The following is a 21091-nucleotide window of genomic DNA, read 5'->3' as shown; positions in this document are numbered from 1 at the left end:
ATGTCATTTTTTTTCTATTTGTAAGTGGCTGGTTTCTTTTCAAGCGCTTGGTAACCTCAGAAGCCGCTACTCGGTGCTCCCTCTGGTGGGGGATGAGGCCATCTCCATCAGCCATCTGTGGCTGTTGGCACTGAAATAGCAGGGATGCTGAGGAACCTCTACCTCAGCCTTCCTGGTACTCCTGCCTCTACCCAGCAACCCTGGAATGTGAAGGTTTTTCCCCTCTTGCAAGTAGCAAAAGAAGTGCTGATCTTAATGTTTTTAAGAAAGGTGTTGCCACACATTTGGTGTCTCTAATTGCTGCTCTTTGTATTCAGATTTGTTGAAATGTTTCACAGGTACTCTCGGAGGTAATCGTCTTCTGTTTGTACCAAGTGAGCAGGCAGATGCGCAGCATAATGATTCATTGTGCCTGGAATATCTGGTTATCCTGGGTTTTGGATTTTTTTTTTCTGCTAAAATAGAATTTGTAGTTGATGTGTATTATTTCATATTCCTCAAAACAGTTTATATCTGAGTGTTGGTGCTTTCAGTCCTCAAATGTTTGCTTTTTCCATGTAGGAGATACAACAACGACATGGACTGGCCAACTCTATCTCCTCTTACCTTATCAAACCTGTCCAAAGGATAACAAAATACCAGCTTCTTTTAAAGGTCAGTATTAATTCAGAGTTCTTCATCTGATTCTGCTGGTCATAAGAAGGCAAAGCTTTTGCTAAAATCAGGAGGGTTGTTCTCCTCTACTCTCCGAGACTCCAGCATCCTGAGCAGCCACAAATGCTGCTGCAAAATTTCAACTGAAAATGAAAGAAGGCATAAACAAGCAGCTTTTTGTCCAGATTCTGTAAACCAAAAAGAGATACCTGTCTACTGATGTTTACTTAGAAAATATAATTTGCATTTACAGGGTAAAAAAGTAATTCATGTCTGTAGGGCTATAAAACCATTTTTGTAATGGTTTCTACACCAAATTTTGGCAAGACATTAGCCATGCTGATGATATTAAATACTGTAAAATAGATATTTATATATAAAGCTGTAATACAAAATATCTGTAAGGCATTTAAATATCTGTGTGTATTGGTAAATATTTACACATAGTGAGTGTACCTGAAGAGCTGTTGCACACAGAGTTATTTGTAATGTTGCCTGGAAATGTCAAGTAAATAGTAGCTGCTAAATAAGCACAACTTTTGGAACCCTGTAGTTCGAACTTTCACTCAGTGGACAGATGTCTTCTCAAGTGAGCAGCAGTGTTCTTGCACTGTGCTGGGTCACTGTTAGGTGGCAATGCTTGTTTTGTTGTAGCAGCCTACAAAAGCACTGTAACTGATCTATGTCTCCCCTTTCTCCTTGAGAACAGCCATGTGTGATTGCTTTTGACATTTCTGAAAAATATTAGAGGCTATTTCAGGTCACTTTGGGTGGAAACAAATCTTTCATTTTTGACTGAAGTTTAGTGTCTGTTTTCCACTTGCAAGGAGTTGCAACTTAGAACTTAGTCATCGAGTTATTATTACAGAAATTCTCTGGGCTGTGCTGCTTCAGAAATTCTGAGGAATTAATTCCTATTATTATTATTATCATTAATAATAATAATAAAAAGAAGAAGCTTTAGTCTGCAGCTTTATGGCAGTGGTGGGATACATTGGTTTCACCAGTGTTTGCAAAGCCAGGTGTCTTTGCTATGTAGTAAAATGGATTTGTCTGGGTTTCTGGGTTGTCTTTCCTTTTCCTTTTTTTTTTTTTTTTTTTTTTTTTTTCTTGTAATAGGAGAGAGACATATAGCATAGTAGGATTAAGAACCTAAAACTTGAATGATAAATGAAACACTTTACAGTTCTGGAAGTTTCACTTGTTTTTCCAAATGGTATTGAAGCTGCTCCTCTTCTGTGCCTCTGACAAATACTTAAGTTACTCTCACTGTTCTGTGGAGTTGTCATGCAAAAATTAGGTGGAATCATGTAGTGTTTTGCTGTGATGGTGGTATTGACAGTTGAATAAAAATACTGTAATGATCATAATATTAGAAGTCACATGGCTTTCTCTTTAAAAAGGGGAAAAGAAATTTAACCTGAGGGAATTAATTAAGTGGGCTTTTTGAATAACAGAAGGAACATAATATGCCCTTTTGGTTATGTAACCTACATTTTATCTTGATACTGTTCAAATGCTTGAAAGCTGCCAGGAAATTTGAATACCAGCTCAGACACTGTTATGTTAAATCTGTGGGATGTTGAATGGCCAGAGAACTGTATGCCCTAAATTCTGCTACACCACTTTAGCATGTTAAATTTTATAACTTCTGTCCATTAGTTAATGCTAGTTTGTATTGAAAAGTTTTGCCTGTAGTTTTCTTTTAACTGTGTGAACATAGAATACCCATTCATGGAATACTTACAATAAAACAATGTAAATTCTCTTTATCAGCAGACTGACATAGGAGGTGGGAAGGGTCCTTTTGTGCTGCCCTGCTTTCCCCCATCTTCATGACTTGGCAGCTGCATTGTTCTGGGCCTTGATGTAGCACAGCATCTGATGACAGTGTCTGTGCTTATCAAACAAAGTTTTGTTCTTAACATATCTTTCAAAGATTTCTTATTAAGCAGATAAACCTGTTTAAATTAGAAGTGGTTAACTGATAGCTTGGGCTGCTCCTTAAAGAACTGATCATGATAGAAACAAAGTACACAGTCATGTCATTGGCAGAGTAAGAAGTTCAAAAATTTTTTATGTGTCAAAAATGATTTTTGGTTTGTTAGAACTACTCTTTGGTTGTCTGTCATATTAGTATTAAAACAAATGATAGAGAGTCGTTTTGTCTGCTTGTCTTCTGCAGGAGCTGCTCACGTGCTGTGAAGAAGGTAAAGGTGAGATTAAGGATGGCCTGGAGGTGATGCTTAGTGTGCCAAAGCGAGCCAATGATGCCATGCACCTCAGCATGCTGGAAGGTAGGATTCAAGCTGCCTTTCCAATTCATTGTGTGCTGCAGATTAACTTTGTTTTGTGAACATGTTCTTTTCTTGGAGTTTGTATTTTTCATAGCATTCTGGCAGGGTTATATAAGATGCAAATTTTTTTTTTGGAAAATAAACTGTTACAGTCAACTGGTGGAGTTTTAGTAATTTTTGAAGTGTTCTTTCACCCTGATCTATAGTTGTGCCACTGCAGATTTGAAAAATGTGTAGGCTAATGAAGTAGTCCACTACTCACCCAAAAGGCAGTAGGTGACTGGTCCAATATGCTGGCTTTGTCTGCATTCTCCAACCTTAGCTTCTTTGTATGAGGCTCATAAATGTATTATTGGTGATTTTGCTGATTTATGTATCAAATAATTGTCTCCAAGAAGTTTGTCTTTTTCACATCTGTTTGCTGCCTGTTCCATAACAGACTTCTGGTTGAAATCTATCTTCTGGCAGTAAAATGCCAGCAAAAGCCAATTTAGCCCAACTTAAGCCAGCATAATCATGTTCATGGCAGACAGTGGAGGTTGGATGTAATGCATCTATGTGCTTAGAACAACTTTGTGCCAAAATCTGTTTTGCAATTGGCATGTTATCATTTATAATGGTGCAGTCATACATTTAGTAATAAAAATGTTTTTCTTGGGTGTTTAATTAAGAATAAAAGCGGGGCCCTCTTACCCTACAGTTGCTGAATAAATACTTTTAAGTGCTTCTGATCAATATGCCTTTTCTTCCCCTCTACCTTTTGGGAGTAGCATGCAGCTTGTTGTGGAATTTCCAGTATTGTGCTAGATACTGTAAAATTTGCCTTGGTTTTACATGTGATCCTTGATTGTATAAATGCCCCAAATCACCTCTGTTTCTTGATTTTAAGGAGTAAGGATGTGGGTCAGTTTACAGGATCACTTCCAAGTGCTTGTTCAGGAGGTGGTCTAATATAAAGGCTGACCAGCTTTGGTAATAATCTTTTGACGCTGGGAATGTGACTCTGGAGAATATCCTAATCTTTTGCATAAGTTGGTTTTACAACAAATCGTGCATGCATTGTTGAGTCATCCAGTGTTGGACAAATATACTGAGTGAGCACATTTCCTCTTTATGTCTCCGGAGGATTTTGAATGAACATCCTGGTGGAACTTGCCTCTGATCCTCTCCATAACTCTTGCCCTGTTCAGAACATGAGAACTGGCAAGCAGTATCTATTTAAAATACCTTTTGATACCACTCAGAAGAGTATGATAGACAATTTTTGTTATTCTCCAACTCTAAAGCTGTGTATTAAAGTGGACAAACATTATAATGGAAGTAAAATTGTTCGTATTCTCAATCTTCATATTTTTTTCATTATGTCTCCATACAAGTGATCCAACTAGTAATTACTATGCTGTGGATCAATTCTGGCATGACGAGTGGTAGGCTGATTGTATGCCAACAGCTCCAGGCTGCCATGTTTTTCCATCCCCAGTTGGAACACATTTCTGTGCTCATTGCCCACATGGTAGAGAAGGTGTACCTCCAGAAAAGGTAGCTGGAGAATTTGGTGGCTTGCCACTCTCAGAAGAACCTGATTTGCTCGGTGTCTTTACAAGTTGCTTACTTTGTACAGTGGCAGAAAGCTCATAAGAGAAATAATTTTCATCACAGAAGAGGTTACTTGAAGCTGACAAAGACAGATTTGTCATTTGTTGGTAAAATACTGCCAGAAGAGTTGATTAAGTTCTCAACAGTTGGATGTCTAAATTTAGAAGTGCATTTGAGCTACAGTTACATTTAGTATATTGCAGTGTTAAAATCAAGTCTTGTTTTTAGTATTGTTTTCTTGGAATCTCATCTTTTGGAAGTTGTGTCGGAGAGAAAAAAATCATACAGTTTAATGAACAGAAGTTGTGTGTTTTATGTTACTTGTATTACCAAGTTTTCATGGTGAATCTTTCTTTTCACTCCGTTTTTAGGCTTTGATGAAAATATAGAATCTCAGGGAGAGCTCATCCTTCAAGAATCCTTCCAAGTGTGGGACCCAAAAACTCTGATTCGAAAGGGAAGAGAGAGGCACCTTTTCCTTTTTGAGATGTCCTTGGTTTTCAGTAAAGAAGTGAAGGACTCGAGTGGAAGGAGCAAATACATTTACAAGAGCAAACTGTTTGTAAGTATGGGAGAACAACTGATCATATTCATAAAACTGTCTAAATTAGGCTTCAACTAAGCTCAGGTGATTTAAGTATGGCTGAAAAACTTGAACAGCTGTTACAGAGCACTGCAAGAACAGCCTTGGAATGTATAGACTGAAGCTTTAAAGTTTGGTGTTTTGTCTTGCTTTTGAGGAGAATGGATAGGCTCAAAGCAACTACTGAAGGGTCCCATGTCATCTTGGTGTGTCAGGTCAAATGAAAATCAATATTGGGCTAGACTGGTTTTGCCTTAATTCTGTGTTGATTGCAGATTCTTTAACACTCAGTTGTATAAAGCAGAAGGATGGAAGGAGTTGATGAGCTGCCTTCAACTTTCTTGTTTACTATTGCTGTTAAGGATTCATTTTAGTGGATATTCTACACCTACTGATTGGGGAAGGCAAGAACTTTGTTTTGGAAAAGTTCATTGCAGAATGTTTGCACAGACCAGTAATCTTACAATAAAGTTCTGCATATAGAATTATAGTACTTATGGTCTACTGAAAGGATGTTAAGGTGGAAATGTTTTCCTTCCCATCTTAGAAAACAAAACAAAACAAAACAAAACAAAAAAAAAAAAAAAAAAACCAAAAAAAACCCCAACCCCAAACCTCCACTATTTCTTTCCTTATCTTTAGCATGCATGCTTTACAAAATGTGACTCTGGAATTCACATCCTTACCTTCCTGTCCTGTTGGATGACTTGGGTGAGAGCAGTATTCACACTCAATAAATTTAGGTAGCCAAGTGGCAAGGCAGTCTCCCATGGCTTGCCCTGCATCTTTCAAAGGCAAGATTAGCTTTTATACCAAATAGTTCAGAGCAAGTACTTGAAAATACTTCCCTTCTCAGAACTACACTCTAGAAAACATTATTCTTGTATTGATCATATTGGAATATATAACTAAGTCTAGATGGTATAAATACTGAGTCTTTTCTCTGTGCTTCTGTTCTTTTTCCCTCATTCATTCCTACTTCCCACTTCTGTGTCTAAACTGGTAAAACAGGTTGGTGAAAAAAAACAACAACTCTTTTTTTCCATATCTTTCTTTGCATATTCTGTCACTTCATTTCCAACACTTGCTTTCCTTCCTGATACTAAATAGCTAGCAGGTAACACAGCTGCAGCTGTTTGTTGATCACACCTTTGTTTGCTTCTCTTAAGAACCCAAAATACAAAAAAAAAAAAAAAAAGCTGGTGTATTGGAGAATATTAATAGCTGTCAAGGGATTATGTGGGAGAGGTGAAAAAACTGAAAAATCAGTCCTGTTAAATTGTCATGTCAGTTCCTTCAACAGGAATTTAGTAGTAGCCCTAGGTCTTAGAGAAGCTGATGGAAATCTTGAAGACTCTCATTGTACCTCATTGTTTAAAATATAAGGATTCTTTCTGTTGTCATATTCTATCTGGCAAAATACCCGGTAGTGCATCTTACTATCATAGCAGCTGTTATAGTCTGATCTTTAGAAAAGGCATGTGTTGAAAGCATGCATGTTGATTTGAGCTAAAGATCTTTTTTGTATGCTATCCTGTGACTTCTGTAAGGTGGCTTTACAAAAATGAGGTCCTTCTCTTTGCTTTGGGCATGATGACCATCAGGGTTTCCCCAGCACAGGATACTTAATGGCATCATATAGAGATATAGAGATATATATTTATATATAAATATATATGGGCAGAATGTGTTAATGAACTCCTTTGACAAGAGATTAAGTGTCCAGGAGCAAATGCCTAAGGAGGGCTGTGGGAAAAAAGGCAAGCAGGTGTTATGTTGACAGAACACTCTCCCAGTCACCAGGAACTGGCTGTTTGGGAGCTTCCTCACCTCACTGTGGTTTCCATGCATCCAGTAACCCACAATGGTTTCTATTCTGTGAGTCTGTCCTGGAGAGCCACATGCAAACTTAGCATCCCTTGCAGAGAGCTGCGTTGCTCAACTGCCTATTGGGCAAAGACAGTTGTGTGTGGAAGGGTAGATGTTGGGATGGGATTATTTTTTTGGAAGAAAAAAAGAACTAAAAAGCTTTCACCCACCAACACCAAAAAAAGAGCCAAGTTAGCATCCAAGTGAGACAAGAAAAAAAGTACTTTTACTCAGGTATTGAGTATCCAGCATCTCATGTGTTGAGGTGTGTATGTGCTAATGATGATGTGTATGAGGGGAAAAATACAGCTTCTAATCATGTGAGAATACTTAGCAGCTGTTGGGGAGTGAGGGTTCTTTTAGTTTGAGCTCTATCTCTTAGTTTGTACATTTTTTTGGAACAGAGCCTGTATGAATTGTTTAAAGTGGAAGCCAATTCACATGAGTGAGATGTTCCAGTCAGAAAGTGAAAACATTTTGGATGATAATTAGCTATTAAGGTCTGACATTAGAACATTCCCAAAGACTGATTGTTCATGTAGTTGTCTCACAAAACTCTCCAGGGAAACTGCATTTCTGAATTATTTCATCTGTTTCAGAGGGAAGGAAATACACTAGGAAAGGCTCATTTGACAGAAAAGAATCCAGCATTTTAGAAGATAGCAAGAGAATTCTTAAGCATATCTTATCCGAGAGAAAGCATAAAAATGAGTAAATAGTGAGTGTTCTCCAATGGAAATGAACAGGGAGAGAAGCCAAAACTTCCTTTTTGTTAAGCATCATCTTTAGAATTATAAGGCTTTTACTTTCAAATCCAAAAACTAAAATCAGGAATTCAGTAATGGGATTGTAAGTGTTATTGTTTATTGTCATTTTATAAAAAAGACTGTTAAGCTTGCAGTTCTTACTTTTTTGAAGAGACCTCACACTGCCACCAGAATAAAGGATTCTCTCTAGCATATGAGTTAGACTTAAGCTTCTGAAAATCTCTTTAAATAGCAGTGCTCAATTTTGTAGATTATTAGCGTGCCTTTGTTGGCTTCTGAGAAAAAATGCTGTGTGGTCCTTTTTTCTTAATTCCAGACTTCTGAACTGGGTGTCACAGAACATGTAGAAGGAGACCCCTGCAAGTTTGCACTGTGGGTTGGAAGGACACCAACTTCAGACAACAAAATTGTTCTCAAGGTAATTTTAGCAGATGTGCTTTTAGCCTATAACAAGTCTTGTTGTTATTTGTTGGAAAAGCAAGGAGTGATTTCCTGCTTTGAGAGGGACAGCTGCTGACAAATCATTTTCTTTGGGTTTGCAGGGATGGTGGTGTACATATATCTAACTCATGTGGCCTGAGAGCAGAGGGGAATCTTTGTAGCCTACTGAAGGATTAGACAAACCTGCTTTCACAAATCAGAGTGGGGAGAGGTTTGATCCCATGGACTTCCATAAGCTTGAAGACTTCAGCAATTAGTTGACAGGGAGCTGGTGTCACAAAGAAATGATGGCATCAGTGTTACCTTCCACACTCAAGTCATGGCTGCTTGTTGGTGATGCAGTTTTTCATGACCCATATTTTTATGCAGAAAATAAACACTGCAAAAGATTTTTATGTCTTTTCTGTAGGCTACAAGTTTTTCTGAAGCTACTTGCCTTTGGATGAAGGTGCATGTAATGCCTATAAATGTTGTGTCTGGGCAAGTTACAGGTGTCAGTAGTGCTGTTTGCCTAGCTAGAAGAATGGCTAAATCAGTGTTTTCTGTGATTATGGTATGTAACCTGGGACTCCTTGTCAACTGAAGAACCTGTTTTGTAATACCATAAGCAGCTGATGGGTGATCTGACATGTTTTGAGGAGCTCTGTTGAGCTGAAACAAAGTTCATATTCCCATTTATAGATTAATGCACCTGCTATTAAACTTGTTTGTGATTTCACATATCTTCATAGAGAATACTCAATAATGTCACTTAAAAATGGCTTCTCCAATTCACATGTCAGACTCTTCCTTGTGAATTACAGGCTAACAAAAGCTTACATTAGCTTTCTGGCAGCAGTGAAGGAATGCAAGGAAATTAGGTGTAACATTAATGCATACAAGATTTTCTTTCAGTTTTTAATGTTCCCATAATTTCACAGACAATGCTTTGCAGCCTGAAATGATCCTCCCAGGGCAGAACAGAATAAAAGGCTTTAATTAAGGGTTCTCTACATAAGATCACTTTAAGGTGTTTCTGTTCTGTGCTTTACTTAGTGCACAGGATATTTAGGAAACGTCTATGATACATCAAGCTCTTTCAAAATTTGGTGGACGTTGTTTGCTTGTTCCGTTTTTGAAGGCTGGAACCAAGCACTTCCTTACGTCATTAATATTAGAAGTAAATTCCTTGAAAAACTAAATAAAAGATTTTTTTGAAAGGTCATGTTTAGCTTCTTTTCCTAAATGTTTTTGTTTGTAAAAGAAAACAAAATTATTTTCCCTACCTGTCCATCTGTTCCTACAATTTTCTTCATCCCTTTAGAATTCCTGGTTATTATATATTTATAATATATTAAATATTTATAATATATTTGAAGCCAGTTATTTCAGGAGACAGCAATTAAGAGAAGTAGTATATAATTAAGGAAACTGTATATAATAATTTTTTTAGATCTGCTATAATATTTATATTTAGTAGCATTTCAGGTGCAGGGTTAAATTGGGCTAAGCAATCAGATTACAAGTTGGGCAGGTGGATATCAAGTAATTTCTAGAGTATTTTAAAAAAATAGCTATGTTGCAGGCAGTAATTAAAATACACTCCCTAAATTAACTTTCTGCCTCGAGATATGTATCAAAAAGTGGGAAGAGTAATACATGAAATGTGTTGCAGTAAAAGTTAACATCTTTTGCAAGTAATAGTAGATTATTATTCTTTCAAGTTAGAATTGACCTAAAATGTAGGGTGAGTTTAAAATACCAGTATCCAAGGTGCTATTACTGGAATTCTCCAAGTTATTACTGGAATTCATTTCATTCTTGTGAGATGTGTACAGGGCTTTAGTCATCAAGTTTAAAAAGTAAACTCTGAATTAAGGGTAAAATGTTTTTCAAATTACCAATATTAATAATGTTGAGAGGTATAAAGTAGTGTTGGCGATTCAAAATTAAGACAGTCAGCTAGAATTTCCTTTTCTCTGTTTAGGATTTCAGAAATTTTTCACTAAGTCATTCTTTATGCATTCCTCTTTGTGTTTATTAGCTGACTGTATGTGTGGATCTACTCAGCCATAATGGTCCTTTGTGGGGGTTTTGTTTCTTTTGCATATCAAAGGCATCCAGTATAGAGAATAAACAGGACTGGATCAAACACATCCGGGAAGTGATACAAGAAAGGACTATTCATCTGAAAGGAGCATTGAAAGAGCCCATCCACATTCCCAAAACTGCACCAACAACAAAACAGAAAGGAAGAAGGTGAGTAGTATTTCAAATAATCAGAGATCTCTATACAACAGTGCTCTTTCCTCTGTAGTGTTGAATTTTGAATGCTTTTAAGTGAATTGGACAAAAGCAAGAGTCATTTTGTCCACCTTTATCTTATCATTAATTTACAGTTTCCTGCAGTGCTGAATTTGTTGAGAATTCTGCTCTGAACAGTCCCTAGCTTGTGTAAATGAGCCATTACAGAAGGGATTTGGAACTGCAGTACAGGATAGCTGTACCTTTTAGATTTTTGCAATTCTGCGTGTGTTACTCAGGTCCTTAGTTTTTCTTTTATGAAGCTTGAAATGTGTCACCAAGTGTCCTCCTTTGCTAGCTTTGGCTAAGTGACTGTGCAAGTTTGTTGCCATATTTCTGGCTCACTGGTTGTTGCCTTAATTGCACGTGATGGATACCTTGCAATGAATCTCTTCTCTTACAGCAGAGAGCAGAGTATTAAGTACTGAGTATTTGATTCTTGCATCAGTGAATTTGGTGTCTGTTGCCACACTGGGAGTGTCTCACTTCTCTAGCATGTTACAAACACAGTACCACTCTTGTAATGAGAACTGAATTCTTTGCAGAGATGGCGAGGACCTGGACAGTCAGGGAGATGGCAGCAGCCAGCCTGATACTATTTCCATTGCCTCACGAACCTCCCAGAACACACTAGACAGTGATAAGGTAAGTTTCCCAGACACTGATCTGTGCTGAGAGCAGATGATTTGTCCCTTAGTGTGAATTAGCACCCAAGATTAGTCCTTAGGACCTTCAGAGAAGAGGCATGGAAATATTCAGTCTCTTAAAAATAGCTGTCGGCAGTAGAGAAAATACCATGTTACCATGGGAGAGCAGGAGTGATTGTTTAAATATAATAGGTCATGAATTTGTGCCAATTTGAAACCATTTTGGTCCCCTCTGTTCTGCAGTTTGCTCAAAGATTTGACCCAGTTTTAAATGAAAGTTTTATTTTCCATAAAATTTGATAGCAATGCACAGAATTTTTCTTGATGTTAATCTCAGCCTTCCTGAAAGCATACCATCTGCTTTTCATGGTGGCTTGAGGCTGGTGATCACCACAGAGTTACTGTTGTAAAGGAAAAGTATTCTCTAGTGTTTATGGGTTGGGGAGTAGGTGTTCACTTTCTGCATGAAAGCTGATGGAATTGTCCAGAAGTAACGCAAACTGTCATTTCATACTAGTGTTGGTGTTTCCTTTTCTCTGTCTCTGCCTGTAGATTCTGGCTGGTTATACCATAAAGATACACAGCCAGAGTTACCTCTGGGTGGAAGAAAAATAAGTGTCAAAAGAAAAAAAAAAATTCTGAAATATGTGTGTTACTTGGAATTGAAACAAGATTTTTTGGCAAGTGAGAAGTGTTAGGAGCCTGGAGGGAGGTAGAGATGGATAATAAAAGTTTATCAAACAGAAGAATGAATTAAAACACTGAAGATGCCTAGCAAATTACTTTAAAGTTTGCTTAGGGATTTCTAGTCAGTTACCTCCTTGTGTGAAATTGTTGTGATGAGCCATTCAAAATATGCAGATAAATAACCAGTATTCTTCAGGGTAGCTAAATGAATAGCTTCTCAGAATAATATTTACACCATTCCCATCATCACCTAAACTCAGTGAGTTTTCTCTGTTTTCACATGTTGCCCAAACTCTATGGTTTGATTTTTCCATAAAGAGAAGCAGACAGGAGAAGGAAAATATTAGGTGCTTTGGTTGCTCTTGTATTTGTCAAGAACAGCCTATGTTTTGACTCTGTGCATTTGTACTGAACTTAGTCTCTAGTTTTGGTAGTGGCTTCTTCTAAAGATACCTGTGAGAAGAACAGTTGGTTAGAGGAAGAACTCTTTTGATGACTTTTGTTTTGCTGTCTTATTCTTAGCATTCTTACTTAACTATTTAGGGATTTAAAAACATTGAGTTACATATGCTTGCAAACAGTTCTTAAGAGAAGAGCTTAGGGAACCTGTGACACTCAAAAGCAAGACATGCTCTCTGTGGTTTCCCTGGTTGTTGGCTGAGACAGCAGGCTGTGTTCACACAGGTTGGAGGTGATGCAGTCCATCCCTGCCACGCAGAGCCAGCACCCTTCTGTTTGTGATGCGCTGTCGGCTAGGGTGGATAGCACTGTTGTCTCCTGATGCCCCTCATAGGAATATTTCATGCATAGTGTGAGAATTGCTTAGAAAGGTGGCCAAGCAGAATGCCCTCAGGATTGTTTTCCAGTCTGACATGAGGAGGAGTCTTACCAACAACCTGTTCAACAGGAACTAAAAAGGAAGAGGAAGGGAAGAAAGGAGAAATGGAGAACACTTTTCAGTATTTTCCTCACAGGTTTTAGGTGTGATTAGTGACTGTAGTGTTGTATTTAAAGTATTTTTGAGATCTTGCATTTGTGCATAAAATTTTTGTTAGACTTTTCTTTGCCAAGAAAAACAAGCTGATGACTCCCTGGAAGTTACTTGTGCTGTGTGTTCTATGTCCAAGGAAGGAATTTACTATTATGCAGTTCTGAAAAGTGTGTGAATTAGCAGTGTAGCTTTGTTTGATGTTTCTATTGTATGTTTTGGTTTGCTAAATGCATTGAGAAAATCGTTAGTCTGTTTAAAAATACAAAATAAAAATTATTAAGGAACTGTAACAGGCCAATGAAATCTGCAGGGTGTCTTAACACCATTGCAGAGTCTGAGGTAATCTCTCACTTTGGATGTTGAAAATTCATTAGCTGCAGTCCACTTGGGGTTTAAAATCAACTCTGCCCTCTTAGCCTAGAAGCTCAAAGCGTGTGTGAATGTCTTACAGAAATGGAGTAAAACAGTTGTACAGATTTAAAGTGCTGTTGATGTGGTTAGCCAGAGGAAGCAGTGGAACTCCTTGGTCAAAATTGGATCATGTAGCTAACTGAGATGGGATTCCAAATCAAGAAACATGAAAAATATCAAGCATTTAAAACCAGTAATAATTAAATAGTAGAAGTGTTTAGTGCTATATTACTTATTAAGCTCTTGCTGAACAGTATTCTGTTCACGTGTATCCATTATTGAGGCTGAGAAAAGACAAAAAATAGCAAACCCGTTATATTAATCAACAGCCAAGTAAAACCATTCTTTTACTTCCTCCAATTATGTATTCAGACAGTTCATTCTTTTAAAATAAATGTTTTGGTTAGAAGTGCTAAACTGTTACACAGGGAGTATATCAAGAATGAAGTCCTTTATCCAAATGTCAATATTCTTTCTCACCTCCTCAGAGATATACTTTGAAAGAGCTGAAAATCCTTAACCTTGATAATAAGGGGTTGAATATTGTCCAGATGAACTTCTTTCCTCGCATCCTGTTTTCTGGCATAATTGTAATTGCCATAACAACAGAGAATATCTTCATGATTAGCGTTTTTCTTCTCCACCCTTGCTTTTTAGGCTAGAATTTTAACTTTTGATTGTTGGCTCCACTGTTGCAGTGCTGCTTTTCAGTAATGACTGGGATGATGCAATAGACCATATGTTTATAAAACTGACATTGACATCCTTCCCAGCCTCATGTCATCTGAAAACAGTGTTGGAAGGCAGAATTAGAATTCAGAATAATCTTGGCAATGGGAAAAATTAACTGTCAAAATTCTGTGCAATTTAATAGGAACACATTTGAGCTTCTGTGAATAGGTAGAAATAGTTAACTAATGAAAACAGTGAGAATTTGAAACAGTTATTGAGAGGATGAGAAACTACAGAGGCTCACAAGATGTTTATTATTTAACTGTGTGATGCATCTGGGAGGGCAAGGAAAGCAACAATATATTGGCTTGTAGAAATGGGATGTTGAGGACACTAAGTCCTCATTCTTTACTCAGAACTCATAAGGCTTACATAGATCCTGTAACAATTGAGTTACAGTCTTGAGTACAGAATTTTGGAAAATCAGTGGTCCACTGGAAGAATTCTGAGGGAAAGAAGAAAAAAATTGATTAGAAGTCTACCAAACCTAACTTACAGGCCAAGGTAAAAAATTGGGGCTAACAAGTCTAAAGGGAAGAAAAACAGCAGGAGGAAGAACTTTAGGTTTTCAAGTTTACTGCACAGAGTTACTAAACAGTTTTTTACCTACGTTTTAAGTGGATGGGAAATCGGAGGACTTATTTTTTTAAAAAGATTGCAATAATACTTCTTATGGGTATGAAAATGTGAAAACCTAGAGCATAGTAATTGTTAAGGCTGGGGAATCTCCATAACTGGAGTTCTGTGACAACAGTTTGGATAAATGTTAAGGACTCACACAGATGTGGTGGATCATGCTCTAGAGGAAGGCAATGAAGTGGACTAGGAAATTTAAGATCCCTTTCTGGACTTTTTTTATTATCGTGGGGTGTATCTTCATATTGCAAGACATGCTAATTGTTTACATCAGTAGCACTGACCCATCCTGAAGCATTGGAAGATATAATGGAATCCAGCGTGAAATACAGAATTTTTGAGAGAGAGATTTCTAGTCCATCAAAGCCTCTCAGTTTTCTGCATGAGTGCTCTCTCATTGTACCCTTCTCAGTAAATATTTTGCCCTTCACCTTTCACAGCATTCCTTCCATTCGCATTCTGTAGATGTGTAGCCAGCATTTTAGGTGGCTAATAAAAGAGATCCTTGGACCATTCATTTGGCCTTTCATCAGCCTCATCTCATTTTTAGCATTGTCTTTTGAACTTGATCCAGTGCATAGGAAATTAAATAGGGAGGCTGAGGAAGTGGAGGTCTGATAGGTTTTTTTCATGCTTTTTTTCAGTGATCTGGTAGAAACACGAAATAATCCAAACTAATATCTGAGAACATGAGAGGCTTTCAGAAGAAGAGCTGTCACAGATTGCTATCCTAAATAGTAGGAATTATGCTAGCTGCTGTGGGTGGTCAGTAGAGCAATATTTTATTTTTAAGAAATTTTCTTTTGTGCCCAGCTGGTAACTCTTTGTATTACTGTCTATGTGAAGTTGTATTTCATTTTCATGCTTCTTTAAGCTTGTGTGTAGTTCTTTGAAAGACAGAAAAAGGACTGAAGCAGCAGGAGAGTTCCAAGTATTTAGTTGTTCCAGCTGAATCTCCGGAAGAGAAAAGGCTCCAATCAGTAGAAAAAAATGTCAATAAAAAAAGCAGTCATGGCTCTGAGCACACACCTCTTTTCAGAGTCAGAAACCAAGTCTGGACAGCTACCTGGTCAAAGCAAATTGCTCTTTGTTTGAGGCAGAACTTTTGTGCTGTCCCATTTATTTTCTGCCCAAGTGCACTTGTTTCCATTTTAAACGGGGATTAAAGATTTCTTTGCTTGAAATAATTGAGAAATCTCGTTAGCTCCTCCTTGCTTTCCTTTCTTCTTAATGTAAAATTACCATGGAAAATTAAATTTCGTTTGCAGTCCTGAGAGGATGTTGTATGGCCTGATGTAAAGGCTCTTGAATATCTGGTCAGTCATGGTAGGTAGTGCTGGCAGAAGGACTTAGTGTGGTGTCTCTGACTTCAGCAAACCTATGCTAAGAATGTACCCAGTCAGTGTTCACGTGTTTGTGTCATTTGGTTTTTTCTTTCTCTCTACCAGCGACAGTGACTAAGAAGGCCCTAGAGAGGTGAACGTAGATGGTTAACATTAATTTCAGCAACTGCAAGGCACTGTGTCCCGTGATAAGCTGTTTAATTGAACCTTGTGCCTTTTTGTAATCTGCTGTTCTGTTTCTGTCTGGCTTTTGTGTCTCATCTCGTCTCTGTCTCTCCAGTTTCCACGTTTCAGACATAGCATCATTTATTTTTATCATGCGTGATTAATTCAGTTTACATAAAAGGTTTCTTGAGACGGATGGATAAAGTATATAAAGCCTTTGTTCAGCCTAAATTTGGATTTTGATGGTTTGCAACTCTTTTCCCTTCAGTGCAAGTCAGTCTCCCAGTTTCTGCTGTGCCTCTCACTCTTCCCTGCAGCTAGCCTGGAGAGCCTTGCCAAAGCTGTCCAACAACAGCTGTTGAGCAATGCTCTTAATCACAGACACTCCCTGCTGTCCAACTGCATTTAATCAGTGTGAAAGATGAAACTGCTTTCAGAAAGTGTGCTATGGAGAGAAATTGAGCAATGAAACAAAGAGGAAAGAAGTGTTTCCTAACCACTACTGTAGTAGGCAGAAAGAAGGGAAGTTAACCAAAGGAAGGGAAAATTGGTAAATGCTTTCTTTGCTCAGCTCTCCCAAGTGCCATATGTGTGTGCTGGGTACAGAAATCATTGTTTTTGGTGTCTTAGCAGTAGTGGAAAAGTTCTGCATTAAGTTGCATGTAACAGCATGGGTGCATGTTTGAGGATGGTGAGGACCTAACAACCCTGAGCAAAAAGTGTCTTACATACTATACTGAAGTGTGAATGAGTATTGAATTTCAGTGGAATACTGGCCAGCTAGGATATCTAATTATGACATTATCTGAAAAACTAGGAATTTTGTGTACTTTGGCCATCTGACATGGCCACTGACAGCCTTCATTTGCTTTTTCCTTTGGCTTAATATTATATAAAGCACTTAGAAAACATAAAATCTGAGATACTACTTTTTTTGTTGTATCAGGGGGAAGAGAAGAAAGAACAACTGTATTACCAAAGCATGTGGCCATTGCACCAGTCACAAAAAATACACCTTAATCTCTATTTGTAGGAAGTGAGGGGTCAGAAAAGCAAACGGAGCACCAAAGATATGCTCCTGGAGGTATTTAGGAGGAAATATAAGGACGAGATGCAGTTTCTGGAAAGTGTCAGCTTGTTACTGTGCTTGCACTGGATGGGATATGGACTCCTGAGAAAAATTTAGTCTGCCCTGTACACCTTGTGAAGTCATACTTCATCAGCTTTTTTGTTAGTCCCCATCAGGCATACAGATGGTTTCAATTGTTTCTGAGTTGGTCTGACAAAGGCTGTAACATAAATCAATACCAGAAAACAACAAGGGAAAGCTCTTTACTTTTTTCCCTTTGCATAGCTTTGCATGGACTAAAAAAGGGAGTGTAAGGGAACAGGAAATATTTTAATGAGGGAGGAGGTTACAGGTTTTGAAGGTGTACCCCCCCTGTAATTTGTGTATTGGGGTTGTCCAAAGAGACAGGGTAGAAGCAATTTTTAGCCTGTATCTAAACGGGCACAACCTGATTTATTTTCCTTAAAGATGTATGAGGGTTTTCTGCCCTTCTTGGCCCCAGCATTCCCTCAAGAAAACTTCTGCTCCTTTGTAAGCACACACAAGCAATGCTAGCCAGTGAGATTAGCAGGCAGATACCATGGGAAAGCTCTGGAGTTACTGCAACCCATCTGCTAGGAGTTATGTTCTGTCATTTGTTGCAGACTTGAGGAAGAGAAGGTTGGAATTTTTCTTTGATTCTTACTGGGATTTTGATGGTTTTGTCATTTGCTCTGAAGTTCTTGCTTGATAACAAATAGCATTTTCCTAGAAAAGTTTGTCCAGTACTGTTTCCATTCCAGGCTTGTAACAAAAACTAATAAATAAGAAACAATGCAGTCTCTTATCTCCTATTTCTGAAGCTCATGGGATGTAGCTGGCAGCCATGAAACAGTCAAAAGCAATGTGGCAGGATCTGTTCAGTGTGTTGGTGTGGCACTTGCTTCTTGACGTGATGCAGCTGGAACTCTCACAGGGTATTGGTCCTCCTTTGTCAGTGTAGAGCATTGCAAGATTGCCTCACTGAGCTGGAGGAGTTTGCTGGCTTGGTTCAAAATTACTGAATTCACAGAAGTTGAATACCAGCTGAGGTCTGGTATGAATGTTGCACTGAAGCAGCCAGAGCTATAGAAATGCTCACACATGAAAACCTGAGGTAGCCTGGAATGCTGTTGCTGTAAGGAAGAAGGAATTCTAGGACTGCTTGCTTAAGTTGGATGGGTGCTTTGGCACTGAGCAATGTTGGGAACTTTGCAAAGTTCTGATAATAATTTTCATTTCACATCAAAGCAGATGAAACAATCAAAGAGAGGAAACTAAAGCTTAGGCAAAGTTATTCTAATGAAGTGTTTTGAAGAAGGGGAGGAAAACCCTAAGCTTGCATGATTTTAATTCAAGTTTGTGCAGTTTTATTTGGGGAAACCAACAAAAATGTGAAAGTTGTAAGCCTGTGTGAATTTTCTATTAAACATTTAAGTATTTGGGAATGTGTTAAGAACTTTACACTGACTTTTACAATTGTATGATGTGTCCTGGATGATTTTGTGACCTGTGTGTGTAAACTGTGAGTAGGGTGGGAATAAGGCAGTAAGCTCATTTGAAAAACCTACCTCTTTCTCTCTTGAATTTGAAAGATGACAAAGCTCATGGGTGACTGCATTTAGCAATATCTGACCTTTTTTTTTTTTTTGCTAATTATCACACATAAAATATATTCAGAAGCAACTGCTACTGCAGCTTTTGGGATACAGAGCAGTCTAGCAAGAAAAGCTGCTTAAATCCTCCGCCCAGCACTGTCACAACCAGTGTGCTTTGAACAATAGGCAGAGACAAGCAGTGTTAGAAATCTGTTCGAAAACGCCCGAACTGCCTGATTTTGAAATGCTCTCTTCTTGATGTGGAAAGTCCCAGAAGCCTGCTATCTCATCCAAAATACAAATCCTGCCAGGAGTCCTAAATAGGTACCAGTGCGTGACGGACGGTTTGATAACGAGCGTTCATCCGGCTTCTCCTTGTTCTCTGCCCTGGCAGTTGTCTGGTGGGTGCGAGCTGACGGTGGTGATCCACGACTTCACCGCCTGCAACAGCAACGAGCTGACCATCCGCCGTGGGCAGACAGTGGAGGTCCTGGAGAGGCCCCATGACAAGCCCGACTGGTGCCTGGTGCGAACCACGGATCGCTCCCCAGCTGCGGAAGGCCTGGTCCCCTGCGGCTCCCTCTGCATCGCCCACTCTCGCAGCAGCATGGAGATGGAGGGCATTTTTAACCACAAAGGTAAGGGGAGATGGGCACAAAGCCTCTCGACATCAGCAGCGTGGGGTTTGGGCCGTGGAGAGTGCCGTGCATATGGCAGCTTCGGTGTTCTGCACTGCCTGGTTTTCAGCAGCCGCTCTGTCTTTCCCAAGAATAAGCAGTTGGCAGTTCTCAGCATTGAGGGAAAATGTGGCTGAAGGTAGGGAAGAGGTTTAAGCAAATTATATCTTGGTGAAGCATTATGTATCATATTAGATCAAGCTGCAGTGATAGGAAAATCTGTACCTGAGTGCTGAAAGTGAGGAGGGAAGAAAATCTCTGACATGGATTATCAATGTTTCCTGAGAAACCCTGCAGTAAGAAGTCATGCAGGTTCAGTAGTAGAAAAGGTAAATACACTCCTCCATATGCCCTGGCACATGAATTGTTTGTTTGGACTTCTGTGTTTTACTTAACTGAGCTTTTCAGAGTAGCACTGGCACACTTTTTCCCAGAGCATCTCTGAAATCTTACTTTCGATTTTTTTTAAAAGCATGAAAGAATATTCCCCTGAAGGGTGCAAGAAAAATCTGATGATTTTTGAAAGGTTTTAGGGTTTTAGTGTGCTCTAATCTTTTGCCTCTGTAAACTATCCAGGCTCAAAAAGTAGATTATTATTAGAGAAAATGCTTGCTTGCCTTTAATTTGCAGTAATAATTTGCAGTTATTTGAGTTTGCAGGCTGTGAACAGGAAAAAAAATGTGAACTTACAAAAAAAGAGGAGGGGAAAAAACCCAGAAAAGTAGTTCATTAGAAGGCATTTCATCACATGCTATGTGAAAAGATGCATTTCAAAGTGTTTCTTATTGCAGGTAATAAGGTTAGCAGACAAGTGATATTGGGGAAAATTTGTCTTCCGAAACACAAAATTCTTGTTTTTGGAAAGTTTTTCGTAAATGTAACCACAGCTTTTTGAATTATTCAGTCCATTCCAGCTATTACAATTTTTTCCCCATTTTTTTAAGACACTGTATAAATATGTTTGACTAAAACAGGAGTGAGTCTTTGTTTCTTACATTAGGGGCAGGCACAGCAGGAACTTCCTGAATGCAGGGTGATTAGGGGCTGGGGGGGGTTTGAAGGATTGAGCTGTGTAGTTGTAGTAGTCTTTTGTCATTTTGTGTCCTACAATAAGTTGGATAGGGAAAGCTTGCAGATGTTCTGATGATAAAATTGGAAAATATAGTTGAGTGACACTAAAACTTTTTTCTTCTTGGACTCGGGGGTAAAATCTGGATTTTTTTTTTTAACAACACTCACAAGAACTGATAAATCCAATTTCCTTTGGAGCTTAGGGACTTCATCTTTAAATAAAGAGAATTTTATTAGGAGAGGCAGATTGTACTGGACTATATGTGAGTGTGTATATATATATATATATATATATATATGTATGTGTGTGTGTGTGTACATAATATGAAATACCTTGAGTCTGTCAGGCCCAAGTGACAGACAGAGCTGGTTTTGTGTTTGAGAAGTGACAAAAGTAACTTCTTTATTCAAATCAGTGGACATGACCTGTATTCCTTTTTTTTCTTTAGAATTTGTTTAGGGAAAATGGGGCAGAGCATTTCAAGGATACTTTACTTTGTTTAACATGGTGCTTTGAAGTAAAGAGCATTAATTAATTATATTAATCACGGACACT

The 21091-nt window shown here is 38.3% G+C and overlaps 1 protein-coding gene across 2 annotated transcripts in view; it reads left to right on the top strand.

The window, feature by feature from the left end:
* TRIO (trio Rho guanine nucleotide exchange factor) overlaps positions 1-21091 on the top strand; it is a 245029-nt gene that overhangs the window by 157183 nt on the left and 66755 nt on the right. For both annotated transcript variants that reach the window (XM_059854645.1, XM_059854652.1), the window contains exons 28-34: positions 562-654; positions 2840-2951; positions 4919-5109; positions 8083-8184; positions 10303-10445; positions 11036-11135; positions 19182-19425. In XM_059854645.1, coding sequence (XP_059710628.1) covers positions 562-654; positions 2840-2951; positions 4919-5109; positions 8083-8184; positions 10303-10445; positions 11036-11135; positions 19182-19425 — 985 coding nt within the window. The remainder of the gene's footprint in view (positions 1-561; positions 655-2839; positions 2952-4918; positions 5110-8082; positions 8185-10302; positions 10446-11035; positions 11136-19181; positions 19426-21091) is intronic.

The sequence above is a fragment of the Haemorhous mexicanus genome, chromosome 1 (assembly GCF_027477595.1).
Source record: "Haemorhous mexicanus isolate bHaeMex1 chromosome 1, bHaeMex1.pri, whole genome shotgun sequence".
In the NCBI taxonomy this organism is placed as follows: domain Eukaryota; kingdom Metazoa; phylum Chordata; class Aves; order Passeriformes; family Fringillidae; genus Haemorhous; species Haemorhous mexicanus.
Note: the sequence above shows the minus strand (reverse complement) of the source record. Positions and strands in the feature narration are given on the sequence as shown.